Below are 17,921 nucleotides of genomic sequence, written 5' to 3'. Positions count from 1 at the left end.
TTAGACACAGACCTGAGATTCTCCAAGTGACAGAATGAACAAGTCGAGTTTCTTATTGCGTATACTCTGCTGTACATCCGATGGTACCTGAACGCTACATTTTTGATGACGCATAGCCAGCCAGCTGACTCGAGGAATTTACTCCTGAACTATGTCTTACAGGTCAATCCTGTTCTGAGCTTGCTTTATTGACCCTGCACCCTTCAAACCTTTACAACATTATGTGTTTATTACGGCAGTCTGCTGAGAGGCAGCCCTCAGTCTTCCTGCTGTGAGGCAACAGCGCAACCACCGCACCACCCTGCTGCGCAGATGTTATTTAGTTACAACTAATTTATTTCCCAGCACTCTTTTTTTTTTGCATTCATACGTTTCCAGAATATATACTAAGAATCCTTCAAGAGCTATGACTATGTTTTAAAAGTAATTTTCGGGTATTTGTCCTTTATTGGACAGCAGATGGCAAACAGGTGAGTCACAGGTGATCAGGGGAGAAAAAAAGCGAGAGCATTAGAGAACAAATACATGGCACACTTTTATAAAAAACAAAATACATGATGCTCTCATAAAAAATAATTCTACACCCAAAGCATTGTTTTATATATTGGTATGGAGGGATGAAGAAAGAGAAAACGTCAAATCAAACAAGCAGAGGTGCCCGCTGTGGCGACCCCTCGTGATAATGGAGCAGCAGAAAGTAGCAATCTCAGTTTCACCTTTAGCTCAAAGAAAGAATATTAAATGACATCCTGCTCTCTCCCATTTATTTCAATTCAGGATTCTTAGAGACAAAATTTGAAAATGTCATTAGGGAACCATCAGGATTAAGCAGTTGAAGAAGTAAGACAATATTATGGGTAAACCAACTGGGGTAAAATAAGGATTTGTTCTTATGAAGGACGTCTTTATTATTCCAAATATAATACCTGTGCGGGGAGAAATTGTGTTTGTATATCAATGACCATAAAAGAAGCATCTGTTTGTGAAAACAAGTTTAAGGGGATTTTTTTTTCGATTTTGTAATTACAAAATACCAGGAAATTAAGGCCTCCTAGTTTAGAAAAGACAAAATTTGGGATAAAATTCCAGATTGAAGATGGGTTTTTGATGAATTGTCTCAACCAATTTATCTTAAACGTATTATTTAATGTGGAAAAGTCCAGGAAGTTAAGGCCACCTTTCTCATATGAATTCATAATAACCGATTTTTTAATATAATGATTTTTATTCTTGCAGATGAAGTTGAATAACATCTTGTCAATATCTTTGGAGATCCTTTTGTTAACACTAAGAGATAGAGCAGCATAAGTAAGACGAGAAAGACCCTCAGCTTTAGATAGCAAAACTCTGCCCGTCAGCGAGAGGTCCCTTTGCAGCCATTGGTTACATTTCTTTTGAGTCTTGTCAATAATGGGGTCAAAGTTCAGGCTGCATCTGGATACACTGTCTTGCATAGTGCATAGCACGCGCACGTTCGCGAATGTGAATGTCACACACATATATGTCTATGGTCACACACAGATAGAATGTGACGTATGAAGTTTAAAAGTCGGTTTTAGATTCTAAACCGTTGAACAGAACCCAGACCTCTCAGGAGCTGCAAGGACTTTTCGTGGCTGCAAGAACCAAATACTTGGAAACAACCTGGAAAACGTCTGGAAAACTGACACTACATTGCTGCAAAAGCTGAAATATTGTGGAAAACTTTTATTCACACAACCAGAATAAGGTAAAACGAACAAAACAAGTTTTTCATCTGTATATTTTGATAGATTGATTTTATTCGTAATGAAGAGTTGTGTGGTATCCTGAGGAGACGATAAAAATAACATTCAGCACTTTCCTGTATGTTAATATTTATAATTGAATTGTTAATATATAATGTTAATATATCACATATAAATATCTGCCAAGTTTTGTATTTAAAAGTTCGGGAAATTTTCCACCGCTGAAAATAGAAGTCGCCTAATTTGCATAATTGTTTATTTGCATGTCGTTGCAATCGAGGCTGTAGGAGAGAGGAAAAACATCTTTGGAGAGACAAAAAGTGAAGAAAAAACACCCTAAATATATGTAGAACTACAAATGAACTTTATGAAATAACTTAATAACCTTAATGCTTTGCCTAGACCCACATTACATAGATCAATGTTGTCCCATATTGTTTAATGTTAGAATATCAAATTTAACTTAAACACTGTGGGACTGCCAGCTACGTTCAGCTCTCCTCCTCTATCTGGGCCACGTTGCCAACTTGTGTAAGAAAACTCGCTGTCGGCTGTCTCAAAGGTTGATAAAGGCCGAAGCGAGGGAGCGGGTGGGCAGGCTCGGTGTTTAACAGTGATTATTTCAAAGTCCCATCGCAGAACTTTTTGCTGATGTGTCATAAATACCTAAAAATCCGATTGTCTTTCTAGATGTCAGGAGAAATGGGAGAAGAGGTTTGCAGGCATTTAAAGTTGCCCCTGGTGACCCCCGAATCCCTTGAGAAAGTCATCGGCCCCTATGTGCAAGATATTTCACACAAGTAAGTCACAAGTTTAAAGTCATGAAGATCATTATCACTAAATATACACAACCATACGCTGGTTAAAGGTTTGTTTATGCTCAACCATATTTGTCTGTTTTGTGTTTCAGGGAGTGGATGTCTCTGGATGCCTGTGATAATGGATCAGAAGTGGGCATTCTGCTGTTCGACATGTGTCGTGCAGTAATAGGTGAAATTAGCGCCTTGGTCCTGGAGGATGTGGAGCCTCAGGTTCTTGCCTCGGACCACTATCATTTATGTGGCGATGATGAAACTGTGCAGGGCGGGTGCAGTCACTGCAGAGTGACGGAGCAGGACATTCAAGCCTGCTTTAGGAACAGCCTTCATCGCTATTTTAGTGAAGCCCTGAACATAGCAGAGCAAAGCTCCCACAGCTTGGATCACTTAGTGAGATTGTTCTCAGCACCGATTACTAAAAGTGTAAACTCATCGCTGGCTCAGCTCACATGGTCAGCTCTTTCCTCTGACATTTATTCCTCGCCATCAGCAGAATGCATTTTACAAATGGTCCATATCATAGGGAAAATGTTTAAATCCATGTTGGATGGCCGTGAAAGAATGGAGGACGGGTCATGTGACAAGGTGGCATGCCCGCGATGTAACTGCGAGGAGTGCTGGTGTTCTGACCCCGAGGACGCTGAACACGTCGAGCAGGACAGCACAGAAATGTTAGGATTAAGTGACTGTTCATCAGAGAGTTCAGACTGCATGGAGGATTTGGATCCTGAACCAGCTCCACAGCATTCTGATCACTCAGAATCACATCACTTCACAAGTGCTTCATCACATCCTCCCTGTCCTGAGTACCTGATCAACGGGACCTTTGTTACTGTGGTTCTTGCCAAGTTGGTTGACCACATTGCTGCTAACACCAGATCATCCATATTAAACGTGGATCTTGATCAGTTAGTGTACGGTGTTACAAGGAGGACCGAGGGCATGCTGAAATTTGCTCTCCCACAAAGGGTTCAAAGCCTGCACATCGCCATCTACAAAAAACTGTGCCAGATATTTGGATCAAAATATGTGCTGCAGGCTCTGATGGAAGCAGGCGATGAAGAATTTGAGTTAGCGGTTTCTAAGACTTTGATATCAGTGCTCAAAAAGTCTAAGACCTCTAAGAAGACTTTCAATCCCGAGACCCTTTCTCCAGTTCCTGAGAGTCAGACACCAGAACCTCAGAGTGGAGAATGGAGTGGAAAAGCTTCTCCAGTGTGTGAGATTCAAACTCCAGAGCCTGACGGTGAAGACTGGAGTGGAAAAGCTTCTCCGGTTCCTGAGGGTGAAACTCCAGAACCTGACGGTGAAGACTGGAGTGGAAAAGCTTCTCCGGTTCCTGAGATTGAAACTCCAGAACCTGACGGTGAAGACTGGAGTGGAAAAGCTTCTCCTGTTCCTGAGATTGAAACTCCAGAGCCTGACGGTGAAGACTGGAGTGGAAAAGCTTCTCCGGTTCCTGAGGGTGAAACTCCAGAACCTGACGGTGAAGACTGGAGTGGAAAAGCTTCTCCGGTTCCTGAGAATCAGACATCGGAAGCTCAGAGAGAAGAAAAGAGAGAACAAACATCGCCCTCACGTCCAAAAAGATCACTGGGCAGAACTATCAGGAAGAAGCTTTCACGCTTGACTTCTCGTGTTGTGAATTTCTTTAATGACGGCCTGGACAGTGAAATTCACAGACTTGACTTTACAGTCACATCTCCGGTTTGGACAAACCCTCTTCTTTAGTGTCCAAAACAGTTTTACACTTTCTGAGTGAGAGTACCAACTTTTCTCACCCCCCAACCAGTCGCGGCAGATGACTGCCCCTCCCTGAGCCCGGTTCTGCCGGAGGTTTCTTCCTGTTTAAGGGAGTTTTTCCTTCCCACTGTCGCCAAGTGCTTGCTCACAGGGGGTCGTTTTGATTGTTGGGGTTTTTTCTTATATTGTGGGGTCCTTTGCCTGACAATATAAAGGTTTAATTTGATGCACACAGTACCAGTGACTGGTACTGTGTGTATATATAGCATCACATTGAACCATAAGCACTGCTGTATTTCTGTGGGGCTCACTGGAGGAAGGCTGGGGGGTATTTTACTTCCTCAGCCTCTCTCTGGTGTTCAGTCTGCATGTTCTCCCCATGATCCTGGGTTTCTCCCATGAAACTCAAAAAATGTCAAAAACTAATTGGAAAATAAATCTAATTGGAATTGAATTTCAATGTCCTTTTTCTTTCCTTTGCCTCTTTTATAAGTGTTTAAGCTGCTGTATGTTTTACACAGTATCAGCAGAGGTTCAGTCATATTTGATTTATTTGCACCAACTCAGCCAGACTCACGGTGCTCAGTTCCACTTAAACATGCTGGTCGATAGTTTTTCATTTCAGGTCACAATTATTCTGTGTTGTTTGTAATCAGATAAATAAGGGGTTAATAATTCTAGCAGTTTTGTGCAAAAGTCTTTGACTGCCCCTCATTTATTTATACTAGCAAACCCCCGTGGCACACCGGAGACACGCGGATCATATAAACACACATAAATACACACACACTACGATCATTACAGTATGAGGCTATGATACATTATCTTATGACATCATAATAATCTGACATTGGAATGACATGTACTGACCTTCCAATGTCCAAGTGTCAAATGTACAAATACGTACACGACTGTGGGATTTGTCTGAAATATTGATTGATGCCATATAGATGTTGGCACTCACAGTACCCCAGGCAATGATGATGCAAAATTTCATCAAGACTGGTCCAGTCGTCTTGGAGGAAATATGAACTGTACAAACATACATACATATGCTGTGATCATTACAGTATGATTTTGCTGGGAAAATGGAAACAGGTGCAGTTATTTATTGAAATGAACAAACATGAAATACAGAATATAAGAGTTTGCACCCTGCCTCTCTGCCTATGACAGCTGGGAAAGGCTCCAGATATACTTTATTGGCCTAAAGTTGGGAAATTCTTTAGTCAAAATATGTTTTAAAAATTAAAGGTAAAAACCACAAACATGCAACAGATTAAATAAGCAGATATCATGAGGCTTAAATGTTTTGTGACCCACACAAACTGAACGTGGACTGCTCACTGCTTCTGTGAAAATAAATTTAATCCTTAAAATCCAAAGACACTAAAACTTGATTAAACCACTGTCTGAATAACTTTTGGAAATGAAGTTGCAAAATAAGGCAGCAGGGTGGCTTAGCATGGGGAACGTAATCAGTCACAGGATTCAACATGATTCTTCTTTATATGAAAATTGAAATAAAGTCATTCTAAAAAATATTTATGTCATTAACATATGATAGACTTCATTTATGATGAGAATAATTCAGGACTCACAGTGCTGCTGAATACTCTGAAGCCTACTAGAGCAGCACCTGAGTCATTCAGAAGGAGGTTGTTGGTGCAGCACCCTCTTTGTGACTGATTTAAAGTAGCAACAATCAGCAACCTCCAGGAAGTACTCACCAACCAGCTGGGGAATATGGAGGCTAAATCTACAGTAATCTACAGAAATTTGAATGATAGCTGACTCCTTGGGTACCTTAAGTGGCCGTGAAACATTAGCAAGAAAGTGGAAGAACAAGCAGGAAGTCTTTTTATATTTTTATGTGCAGTTAAACTTTTACAGCCGAGGCGTTCAGAGCAGTTTTAATTCTCACATTTGCTAAATGTGAAAGAAATGTGACTTTTTTAGCTGTTTCCCAGTTGCACAGTAGACACCGCTATCATATCCACAACATGTGCTTCTTTGCAGTGGAGACAAGAGGCTGTGCTGCTGCTGCCAGGGCTGGACTGGGACAAAAAAATCGGCCCTGGCATTTTTGGCTTAGACCGGCCCGCAACTATGACTTAGAAGCATTTGACACTGTCTTACTCTTATTCAATGTGAGCATACCTTTTGCTAATAATACTTTTATACTTTTTTTAACTTACTTTAGTAATGCTTAAATTGCAAAGCTTTTACGTATCATTTAGCTTTTTCAAAATCTGTCATTTCACCTGTTTGAGTGCTTTTAAAAACATGATTAACCAGCACAGAGGCTACAAATTCAAACTACTGTGCAGCAGCACACCTTTTTTTTTTTTTTTTTTAAACTTTATTGAACCAGAATATACAAAACAAACAGGATTTTCATTAAAGGCAGCACATCAAAACAAGAATATGTAATTTCTATTGAGTCCATTACAATAATACAAATCTTCTCTCAGTCAGAGGAGTCGGGAAAATATTCCTGGTAATCAGAAATAAATTTATTGCTCTTTTTATTATTAATCAATTTGAGGGATTCAATCACGTACTTAAGTTCTGCAAGGAAATGAGTGATGTTGGGTATCGAATTTGCAAACTTTTGCTTGTGAATAAAGAATTTTGCATATATAATAATGAAATTAAGCATATATTCAAAAATACAATTTTCAGAGTTAGTATAATAGCAGATAATATCCTTGAGTCTGAGTGTACACAGAACTTTGGTCAAACAGAAAAGATGAGATTCAAGGTCACTCCAAAACTTCTTGGATATGTCACAGCTAAAAAATAAATGTGACGTTGTTTCTGAATGTTTTTTACAAAAAGTACAGGAGTCATTAACATCAGCAAATTTAGCAATAACATAGTTCACAGGATATATGTTGTGTAATATTTTAAAATGTACTTCTTTGGTTTTGTTGGGAATACAGTATTTATGAGGTAAGAGCCAGGCCTTTCTCCAGTTTATGTCCTCAATTTGAGCTCTCCAGTAGAACTTACCCCTGGGTACTACGCTGTTCTTTCTATGAAAGCACTGACGTATATGTTTGTTATTGCACTCTCTATCTGTTAGTTTCATTCCTCCTAGTGTAAGTGTAGGTAGTGCTTCTGTAAATTCATTGTAACTCAAGTGATTTTTTACAAGTTGAATTAACTCTTTGGAAATAGCATTGGTTATCTTATTAAATTCACTGTAAGGAACAGGAAAACTGTGGACAGACATAAAGTGCTCATAGGTTAACATATCGCCAGTACCATCAAAAAGATTAAGGATATGGTTAATGTCTCTTTCAAACCAATTAGGGAAGAATATGGACTTATTTCTAATCAAAATATCGCAGTTGTTCCAGAGGAGAGCCTTGTGAGGTGAAAAATTGTGGACAAAAGCCAGTTTCCAAGCTAGTAGGGCTTGCTGATGAAATTTGGATAATTTAATGGGTAATTTATTAGGTAAACAATTACACTTTAAGAGGAAAGACAGGCCTCCTATTTTATTAAAAATGTGATTTGGGATGAAAAACCAGATTGAGTCATGGTTTAGGAGACACTTTTTTAACCAGTTAACCTTAAAGGTGTTGATGGTGTCAAAATAATCTAGGATTTCAAGACCGCCTTCTGCTTTAGAGTTTGAAAGTACACCTTTCTTAAGTTGGTGTGATTTGTTTTTCCAAATGAAGTTTAGGAAAATTTTATTAACTTCTGAAACTGTTAAATCATTAACAAACAGAGATAAGGATGGATACACAAAGCGAGATAGGCCTTCTGCTTTAGAGAGAAGAACTCTGCCGAGAATAGACAGGTCTCTTTGAAGCCAGGAGTTGAAAATGGATTTAGTTTTAGATATTCTGTTTGAGAAATTTAAATGTTGCCTGGCAGTAAGATTTTTAGTTATGCTTATACCCAGATACTTAACTGTCTCCTTAACAGGAATATTACAAATCATATCATCATTACAGTTATGTAGAGATAGAATTTCACATTTAGATAAATTTAATTTTAAACCTGAGGCATTTGAAAATTGGTTAAGCAGGGAAATTGAGTTAGGTAGCTGATGTTTATCTTTTAAGAACAAAGTTGTGTCATCGGCAAGTTGGGAAATTTTTATTTCTCTACCGTAAATTGAGATGCCTTCAAATTTTTTATCCTGAACAATATGAATGGACAGTAATTCAGTGACTAAGATAAATAAAAAGGGTGAAATAGGGCAGCCTTGACGAACACCCCTATTAACTTGGAATCTTTTAGATGTATTCATATTGATTATCACAGAGCTATTGATATCTCTATAAAACATATTGATAATATCAATAAATTTTTGACCAAAACCAAATGCTTTAAGGGAATGTGAAAGAAATTTATGCTCAATTGTGTCAAAGGCTTTATAAAAGTCCAGAAATAAGATAAGTGCATCAGAGTTTATCTCACCGGCATAATCAATTAAATCTAGAATTAATCTAATGTTATTGCTGATATGACGATTTTTCATAAAGCCTGTCTGGGTTTCAGCAATTATGGTACCTAGGCCTGTCTTTAGTCTGTTAGCGTATGTTAAGGCTAGAATCTTATAATCAATTGTTAAAAGAGTTATAGGGCGCCAATTCTCAATTATTAATGGGTCCTTATCAGGTTTTGGGATAAGAGAGATAATACCCTGCTTCATTGTAGAAGACATCTCGCCATTATTAATACATTCTTTATACATACAGAATAATGAGTTTTGGATAAATTCCCAAAAATGAACGTAGAACTCTACTGATAAGCCATCAACACCTGGTGATTTTCCAATAATTGAGAGGTCAGAATCACAATGAGATTTAAAGTTATTGTCAATTGAGGGTACCTTAGGATGAATATTTTGTAAAAAGTCGATGCAATGTTTTGCATTGAAGTTGGACTGATAGAGCTTTTCATAAAATTCAGAAATGGAATTATTGATCAAGACTGGATCTGTTGACAGGGTTCCATGAATGTTAAGGGCTGTTAAGGATTTTCTTTTAGCATTTCTTTTTTCAAGAGCAAAAAAATAACTTGTGTTTCTTTCTCCTTCCTCTAACCATTTGGCTCTTGATCTAATAAATGAACCTTTTGCCATATCTAAATAAAACTGATCCAAATTCAACTGAACATCCTTAATTTCAAGCTCTTCCTCTGAGGTAAGTTGTTTTTTTGTTATTAAGCAGTTAAGTTTATGCATTAAGTCATTTTCTAGTCTGTGCTTTTCTCTCTTTAATTCTTTACTTCTTTTAATAGCAGCCGACCTGACTTTATATTTAAATAGTTCCCATTTGTTCCTGTATTGTTCAAGTCTGCCATCATTGAGAGTTTCGTTAACAAGGATTTTAACGGTGTTGTTGAAAGGCAGGTCATTTAAAAGAGAATTGTTAAATTTCCAGTAACCTCTTAAACCAGAGTTTTTTTGGATCGCAGCTAATTTCAAGTTGAGCAATTTATGATCAGATAAAGGGGCGTTTAGCTGGCTTATATCTTTAACATATTGTAGTGAAGAGGAGGAGATAAGAAATAAGTCAATTCTGGATTTAAGGGTTTGACTATTATTACACCATGTAAATCCCTCATTGGAGGAATTAAAAAAGCGCCAGACATCAGTCAAGAAAAGGTTAGAACACAGTAATGAGATAAGGTTATTTTGTACATTAAGGTTTTGTTTGGGAGGGTATCTATCAATTGTTTCATCCGGACAAACGTTAAAGTCTCCACCTAAGATTATATTAGAGCCCTGGTATTTCTTATGTAAATCTTGCAGTTTTAATGTTATTTCATTAAATAATATCTTGTTGGAAGCGTGTGAGTTAAAGCCATATAAATTGCAAACAATAAAGGTGGCATTGTCCTGTTTAACTATTAATGCAATCCATCTACCATCATCTGAAGTGAACATCTCCTTTAAATTTGTGTAACAGAACTGTTACTCCTGCAGAATGATTAGATCCATGGCTAAAATAAGCTGTATTTCCCCACTGTGATTTCCAAAATTTAGTATCTGATTCACAGGAATGAGTTTCTTGCAGCAAAATTAAGTCTGACTCCATTCTTCTGCAAAACAAAAAGACTGCTTTTCTTTTAGTTGTGTCCCTAATACCTCTGACATTCCAAGATGTGACATTGAAGGAGTTGAACATGAACTCTAAAACCCAACAAAGGAGCACCTAATACTAGGGAAACAAAGTAGAAATATATATTTAAAATGTGCTGGAAAAAAAAAACCCACCAAGAGTGAGGTGGTGATTAACAACCGTTTAAATTGGTTGACACTTTATCCTTTTACATTTTCTGCTACATTTAACTTTGGGTAGGAACAATAATGAATTAGACCATAGAGGATCTTGTAGGTCTGGAGGGTTGACAATGTGAAGAGGAACAACAATTTTAGAAATTAAATCTCTATAAAGTAACCGAGATGACAGGCAGCAACATTGAATCCTCATGTATAATAAAAGGTTATTGTATCTTATACATATATATATGGGCACAAGGATTTAAGTCTTGCAAGAACCAAAAACAGAGAACATAAACAAAAAGCAAGCAATAAAACATGCTTATAAGCTGTCACCATATTAACAGAGAGCAGATTGAGAACATATGGCAAGTATAATCTTGCCGGGTTTTGAAATTGGCATGAAGCATAGCCTAGGAGTGTATTCAAGTTACCTGTGGACAGTCAATTTTTTTCCCGTTTATAAATACAAACAGCACACCTTTAACCTAAATATCTCAAATGCTGTGACGTAGCCTAAAATGGACACTTGCTGCTCATCCAACACTTCTCGGCCTTGACCGTTTGCTATTTTATCAGATTAAGGTGCCGTGGCTGTGTCATGATCGTGGGCCGGCGGCCCAGTGTTTTGAGTTTTTGTGAAGTTCTGTTTTCTGGATGTTCAGGATTTTGGGAATTTTAGTTTGTCTTTGTTTTCTGTTTAGTTTTCCATGTTCTGGTTTTCCCTTTGCTCCTGTGTGTTTAAGTCTCGGCCCTTCTGTGTTTAGGTTCCCTCTGTGTTAAGTTTACATACATGTCATGTTTACTCACTTCCTGTTTTATTTTGATGATTTTGTGCTGCTTGTGCTTTGTGTTTCCTTTATTTCCCCTTGTCTCGTTAGTGTATTTCGTTCACCTGTGTTGTCACCTGTTTCCTTTTCCCTCGTTATCCCTTTGTGTATTTAGGGTCTCTGTGTTGTTAAGGTCCTTGTTGTGTTGTCGTTGGTTTTTCCCTGCTGTGTGCGTTATGCCATGTTCTCGTATTTTTTGGATTTAAGCATTAAGTTATTGGTGCCTCCTCGTCTGAGTCCTGCATTGGGGTCCTCTACCACGCTGGCCACAGCTAAAACCTGACAGGCTGCCAGATTTGGGGAAATATGCAAATGTAAATATTGATATTAATCAATCGCCATTGCTCATCACACTGCTGCTGTCTTCACCTACAGCAGAGTCGGTCCAAGCCTTGAAGGGGCCCTAAGCAAGATTTGATTTGGGTCCCCCTTAATACCATTTCATTGTCCCCTGAACTTAATTGTTATTAATGTTGGAAGGTTAGAATTGATTATTAATTTTTTTTAGGATGTATTACAGTTTCAGCCTTTTCAATTCAATTCCATTTTATTTATACACTGCCAAATCACAACAAACAGGCGCCTCAAGGCACTTTATACTGCAAGGTAAAGACCACACAGTAATTACAAAACCCAACAGTCATCCTAATCTTAAAAATAGAGAGGGTGTCTGTCTCCTGAATCCAAACTAGGAGCTGATTCCACAGAAGAGGGGCCTGAAAGCTGAAGGCTCTGCCTCCCATCCTACTCTTAAGTATCCGAGGAACCACAAGTAAGCCAGCAGTCTGAGAGCAAAGTGCTCTGTTGGGGTGATATGGGACTATGAACCAATGAAGAGAAGCCAATATGGGAGAAATCTGCTCTCTCTTTCTAGTCCCTGTCAGTACTCTAGCTGCAGCATTTTGGATCAGCTGAAGGCTTTTCAGGGAGTTTTTAGGACAGCCTGATAATAATGAATTACAATAGTCCAGCCTAGAAGTAATAAATGCATGAATTAGCTTTTTAGCATCACTCTGAGACAGAAATATTAGAGTGTAGCCTACTCATTAAATTAGTGTTGTTACAAGTGTACAAATCTGGACAGTTAGAATAGTCTCTTCTTTCTTTTAGGAAATTGGCATTTGTAAAAAATTAAAACAAACCAAAAAAGTTTCATGACAAATGTGGGTGAGCTTGGGGGCCCTCTGGTGGTCAGGGGGTCCTATGCAGCCGCATATGTCGCCTATGCCTCTGGCCGCCTCTGCCTACAGCCTGCTGTTGCTGCAGCATTACTGTTACAGAGGACGTGGAGGCTACAGCAGCGACCATGTCTGTGATCTTTACACATTTTGTAGCATCTACAGCGACACTTTCAGTGACTCAACACTGAAACTACTAGTGGGAGTAGTTTCAGTGTTCTGCACCACGCGGGGAAAGGGTGGGGCCGCTTTCATCCTATAACCTGATTGGTTCTGTCCACTGTCTATATTGAAGATGGGCCAATGGGCCGCCCCCTCTAAATTGTGGGCCGGTCTCTTAGGAAAAAAAAAAAGGGAAGAAAAAACAAATCCAACGGCATCGGCCCCTGAGGACTGTCGGCCCACCGGGCAAATGCCCGGTACGCCCGATTGCCAGTCCAGCCCTGCTTACAGGTCAATCCTGTTCTGAGCTTGCTTTATTGACCCTGCACCCTTCAAACCTTTACAACATTATGTGTTTATTACGGCAGTCTGCTGAGAGGCAGCCCTCAGTCTTCCTGCTGTGAGGCAACAGCGCAACCACCGCACCACCCTGCTGCGCAGATGTTATTTAGTTACAACTAATTTATTTCCCAGCACTCTTTTTTTTTGCATTCATACGTTTCCAGAATATATACTAAGAATCCTTCAAGAGCTATGACTATGTTTTAAAAGTAATTTTCGGGTATTTGTCCTTTATTGGACAGCAGATGGCAAACAGGTGAGTCACAGGTGATCAGGGGAGAAAAAAAGCGAGAGCATTAGAGAACAAATACATGGCACACTTTTATAAAAAACAAAATACATGATGCTCTCATAAAAAATAATTCTACACCCAAAGCATTGTTTTATATATTGGTATGGAGGGATGAAGAAAGAGAAAACGTCAAATCAAACAAGCAGAGGTGCCCGCTGTGGCGACCCCTCGTGATAATGGAGCAGCAGAAAGTAGCAATCTCAGTTTCACCTTTAGCTCAAAGAAAGAATATTAAATGACATCCTGCTCTCTCCCATTTATTTCAATTCAGGATTCTTAGAGACAAAATTTGAAAATGTCATTAGGGAACCATCAGGATTAAGCAGTTGAAGAAGTAAGACAATATTATGGGTAAACCAACTGGGGTAAAATAAGGATTTGTTCTTATGAAGGACGTCTTTATTATTCCAAATATAATACCTGTGCGGGGAGAAATTGTGTTTGTATATCAATGACCATAAAAGAAGCATCTGTTTGTGAAAACAAGTTTAAGGGGATTTTTTTCGATTTTGTAATTACAAAATACCAGGAAATTAAGGCCTCCTAGTTTAGAAAAGACAAAATTTGGGATAAAATTCCAGATTGAAGATGGGTTTTTGATGAATTGTCTCAACCAATTTATCTTAAACGTATTATTTAATGTGGAAAAGTCCAGGAAGTTAAGGCCACCTTTCTCATATGAATTCATAATAACCGATTTTTTAATATAATGATTTTTATTCTTGCAGATGAAGTTGAATAACATCTTGTCAATATCTTTGGAGATCCTTTTGTTAACACTAAGAGATAGAGCAGCATAAGTAAGACGAGAAAGACCCTCAGCTTTAGATAGCAAAACTCTGCCCGTCAGCGAGAGGTCCCTTTGCAGCCATTGGTTACATTTCTTTTGAGTCTTGTCAATAATGGGGTCAAAGTTCAGGCTGCATCTGGATACACTGTCTTGCATAGTGCATAGCACGCGCACGTTCGCGAATGTGAATGTCACACACATATATGTCTATGGTCACACACAGATAGAATGTGACGTATGAAGTTTAAAAGTCGGTTTTAGATTCTAAACCGTTGAACAGAACCCAGACCTCTCAGGAGCTGCAAGGACTTTTCGTGGCTGCAAGAACCAAATACTTGGAAACAACCTGGAAAACGTCTGGAAAACTGACACTACATTGCTGCAAAAGCTGAAATATTGTGGAAAACTTTTATTCACACAACCAGAATAAGGTAAAACGAACAAAACAAGTTTTTCATCTGTATATTTTGATAGATTGATTTTATTCGTAATGAAGAGTTGTGTGGTATCCTGAGGAGACGATAAAAATAACATTCAGCACTTTCCTGTATGTTAATATTTATAATTGAATTGTTAATATATAATGTTAATATGTCACATATAAATATCTGCCAAGTTTTGTATTTAAAAGTTCGGGAAATTTTCCACCGCTGAAAATAGAAGTCGCCTAATTTGCATAATTGTTTATTTGCATGTCGTTGCAATCGAGGCTGTAGGAGAGAGGAAAAACATCTTTGGAGAGACAAAAAGTGAAGAAAAAACACCCTAAATATATGTAGAACTACAAATGAACTTTATGAAATAACTTAATAACCTTAATGCTTTGCCTAGACCCACATTACATAGATCAATGTTGTCCCATATTGTTTAATGTTAGAATATCAAATTTAACTTAAACACTGTGGGACTGCCAGCTACGTTCAGCTCTCCTCCTCTATCTGGGCCACGTTGCCAACTTGTGTAAGAAAACTCGCTGTCGGCTGTCTCAAAGGTTGATAAAGGCCGAAGCGAGGGAGCGGGTGGGCAGGCTCGGTGTTTAACAGTGATTATTTCAAAGTCCCATCGCAGAACTTTTTGCTGATGTGTCATAAATACCTAAAAATCCGATTGTCTTTCTAGATGTCAGGAGAAATGGGAGAAGAGGTTTGCAGGCATTTAAAGTTGCCCCTGGTGACCCCCGAATCCCTTGAGAAAGTCATCGGCCCCTATGTGCAAGATATTTCACACAAGTAAGTCACAAGTTTAAAGTCATGAAGATCATTATCACTAAATATACACAACCATACGCTGGTTAAAGGTTTGTTTATGCTCAACCATATTTGTCTGTTTTGTGTTTCAGGGAGTGGATGTCTCTGGATGCCTGTGATAATGGATCAGAAGTGGGCATTCTGCTGTTCGACATGTGTCGTGCAGTAATAGGTGAAATTAGCGCCTTGGTCCTGGAGGATGTGGAGCCTCAGGTTCTTGCCTCGGACCACTATCATTTATGTGGCGATGATGAAACTGTGCAGGGCGGGTGCAGTCACTGCAGAGTGACGGAGCAGGACATTCAAGCCTGCTTTAGGAACAGCCTTCATCGCTATTTTAGTGAAGCCCTGAACATAGCAGAGCAAAGCTCCCACAGCTTGGATCACTTAGTGAGATTGTTCTCAGCACCGATTACTAAAAGTGTAAACTCATCGCTGGCTCAGCTCACATGGTCAGCTCTTTCCTCTGACATTTATTCCTCGCCATCAGCAGAATGCATTTTACAAATGGTCCATATCATAGGGAAAATGTTTAAATCCATGTTGGATGGCCGTGAAAGAATGGAGGACGGGTCATGTGACAAGGTGGCATGCCCGCGCTGTAACTGCGAGGAGTGCTGGTGTTCTGACCCCGAGGACGCTGAACACGTCGAGCAGGACAGCACAGAAATGTTAGGATTAAGTGACTGTTCATCAGAGAGTTCAGACTGCATGGAGGATTTGGATCCTGAACCAGCTCCACAGCATTCTGATCACTCAGAATCACATCACTTCACAAGTGCTTCATCACATCCTCCCTGTCCTGAGTACCTGATCAACGGGACCTTTGTTACTGTGGTTCTTGCCAAGTTGGTTGACCACATTGCTGCTAACACCAGATCATCCATATTAAACGTGGATCTTGATCAGTTAGTGTACGGTGTTACAAGGAGGACCGAGGGCATGCTGAAATTTGCTCTCCCACAAAGGGTTCAAAGCCTGCACATCGCCATCTACAAAAAACTGTGCCAGATATTTGGATCAAAATATGTGCTGCAGGCTCTGATGGAAGCAGGTGATGAAGAATTTGAGTTAGCGGTTTCTAAGACTTTGATATCAGTGCTCAAAAAGTCTAAGACCTCTAAGAAGACTTTCAATCCCGAGACCCTTTCTCCAGTTCCTGAGAGTCAGACACCAGAACCTCAGAGTGGAGAATGGAGTGGAAAAGCTTCTCCAGTGTGTGAGATTCAAACTCCAGAGCCTGACGGTGAAGAATGGAGTGGAAAAGCTTCTCCACTTCCTGAGATTCAAACTCCAGAGCCTGACGGTGAAGACTGGAGTGGAAAAGCTTCTCCGGTTCCTGAGATTGAAACTCCAGAACCTGACGGTGAAGACTGGAGTGGAAAAGCTTCTCCGGTTCCTGAGAGTGAAACTCCAGAACCTGACGGTGAAGACTGGAGTGGAAAAGCTTCTCCGGTTCCTGAGATTCAAACTCCAGAGCCTGACGGTGAAGACTGGAGTGGAAAAGCTTCTCCGGTTCCTGAGGGTGAAACTCCAGAACCTGACGGTGAAGACTGGAGTGGAAAAGCTTCTCCGGTTCCTGAGAATCAGACATCGGAAGCTCAGAGAGAAGAAAAGAGAGAACAAACATCGCCCTCACGTCCAAAAAGATCACTGGGCAGAACTATCAGGAAGAAGCTTTCACGCTTGACTTCTCGTGTTGTGAATTTCTTTAATGACGGCCTGGACAGTGAAATTCACAGACTTGACTTTACAGTCACATCTCCGGTTTGGACAAACCCTCTTCTTTAGTGTCCAAAACAGTTTTACACTTTCTGAGTGAGAGTACCAACTTTTCTCACCCCCCAACCAGTCGCGGCAGATGACTGCCCCTCCCTGAGCCCGGTTCTGCCGGAGGTTTCTTCCTGTTTAAGGGAGTTTTTCCTTCCCACTGTCGCCAAGTGCTTGCTCACAGGGGGTCGTTTTGATTGTTGGGGTTTTTTCTTATATTGTGGGGTCCTTTGCCTGACAATATAAAGGTTTAATTTGATGCACACAGTACCAGTGACTGGTACTGTGTGTATATATAGCATCACATTGAACCATAAGCACTGCTGTATTTCTGTGGGGCTCACTGGAGGAAGGCTGGGGGGTATTTTACTTCCTCAGCCTCTCTCTGGTGTTCAGTCTGCATGTTCTCCCCATGATCCTGGGTTTCTCCCATGAAACTCAAAAAATGTCAAAAACTAATTGGAAAATAAAACTAATTGGAATTGAATTTCAATGTCCTTTTTCTTTCCTTTGCCTCTTTTATAAGTGTTTAAGCTGCTGTATGTTTTACACAGTATCAGCAGAGGTTCAGTCATATTTGATTTATTTGCACCAACTCAGCCAGACTCACGGTGCTCAGTTCCACTTAAACATGCTGGTCGATAGTTTTTCATTTCAGGTCACAATTATTCTGTGTTGTTTGTAATCAGATAAATAAGGGGTTAATAATTCTAGCAGTTTTGTGCAAAAGTCTTTGACTGCCCCTCATTTATTTATACTAGCAAACCCCCGT

At 39.5% G+C, this 17,921-nt stretch overlaps 2 protein-coding genes across 2 annotated transcripts; both read left to right on the top strand.

The window, feature by feature from the left end:
* Positions 1-1,535: 1,535 nt before the first annotated feature.
* LOC115774785 (uncharacterized) lies at positions 1,536-4,662 on the top strand. The gene is made up of 3 exons (XM_030722198.1): positions 1,536-1,729; positions 2,418-2,527; positions 2,638-4,662. Exons 2-3 carry the CDS (start codon positions 2,418-2,420, stop codon positions 4,274-4,276), a joined length of 1,749 nt encoding a protein of 582 aa, XP_030578058.1. The 5' UTR covers positions 1,536-1,729; the 3' UTR covers positions 4,277-4,662.
* A 9,707-nt stretch (positions 4,663-14,369) lies between these two features.
* LOC115774744 (uncharacterized) lies at positions 14,370-17,566 on the top strand. The gene is made up of 3 exons (XM_030722138.1): positions 14,370-14,563; positions 15,252-15,361; positions 15,472-17,566. Exons 2-3 carry the CDS (start codon positions 15,252-15,254, stop codon positions 17,168-17,170), a joined length of 1,809 nt encoding a protein of 602 aa, XP_030577998.1. The 5' UTR covers positions 14,370-14,563; the 3' UTR covers positions 17,171-17,566.
* Positions 17,567-17,921: the final 355 nt, after the last annotated feature.

This window comes from Archocentrus centrarchus, chromosome 24 (assembly GCF_007364275.1).
Source record: "Archocentrus centrarchus isolate MPI-CPG fArcCen1 chromosome 24, fArcCen1, whole genome shotgun sequence".
Classification (NCBI taxonomy): Eukaryota; Metazoa; Chordata; class Actinopteri; order Cichliformes; family Cichlidae; genus Archocentrus; species Archocentrus centrarchus.
This window is presented reverse-complemented; position numbering and strand designations above follow the sequence as displayed.

What these genes read in the sequence shown, in the direction of transcription:
- LOC115774785 (XM_030722198.1), top strand. Translation starts at nt 2,418, where the DNA reads ATGTCAGGAGAAATGGGAGAAGAGGTTTGCAGGCATTTAAAGTTGCCC. An exon ending in GTGCAAGATATTTCACACAA is followed by an intron (nt 2,528 to 2,637) that starts GTAAGTCACAAG and finishes TTTGTGTTTCAG; the next exon opens with GGAGTGGATGTCTCTGGATG.
- LOC115774744 (XM_030722138.1), top strand. Translation starts at nt 15,252, where the DNA reads ATGTCAGGAGAAATGGGAGAAGAGGTTTGCAGGCATTTAAAGTTGCCC. An exon ending in GTGCAAGATATTTCACACAA is followed by an intron (nt 15,362 to 15,471) that starts GTAAGTCACAAG and finishes TTTGTGTTTCAG; the next exon opens with GGAGTGGATGTCTCTGGATG.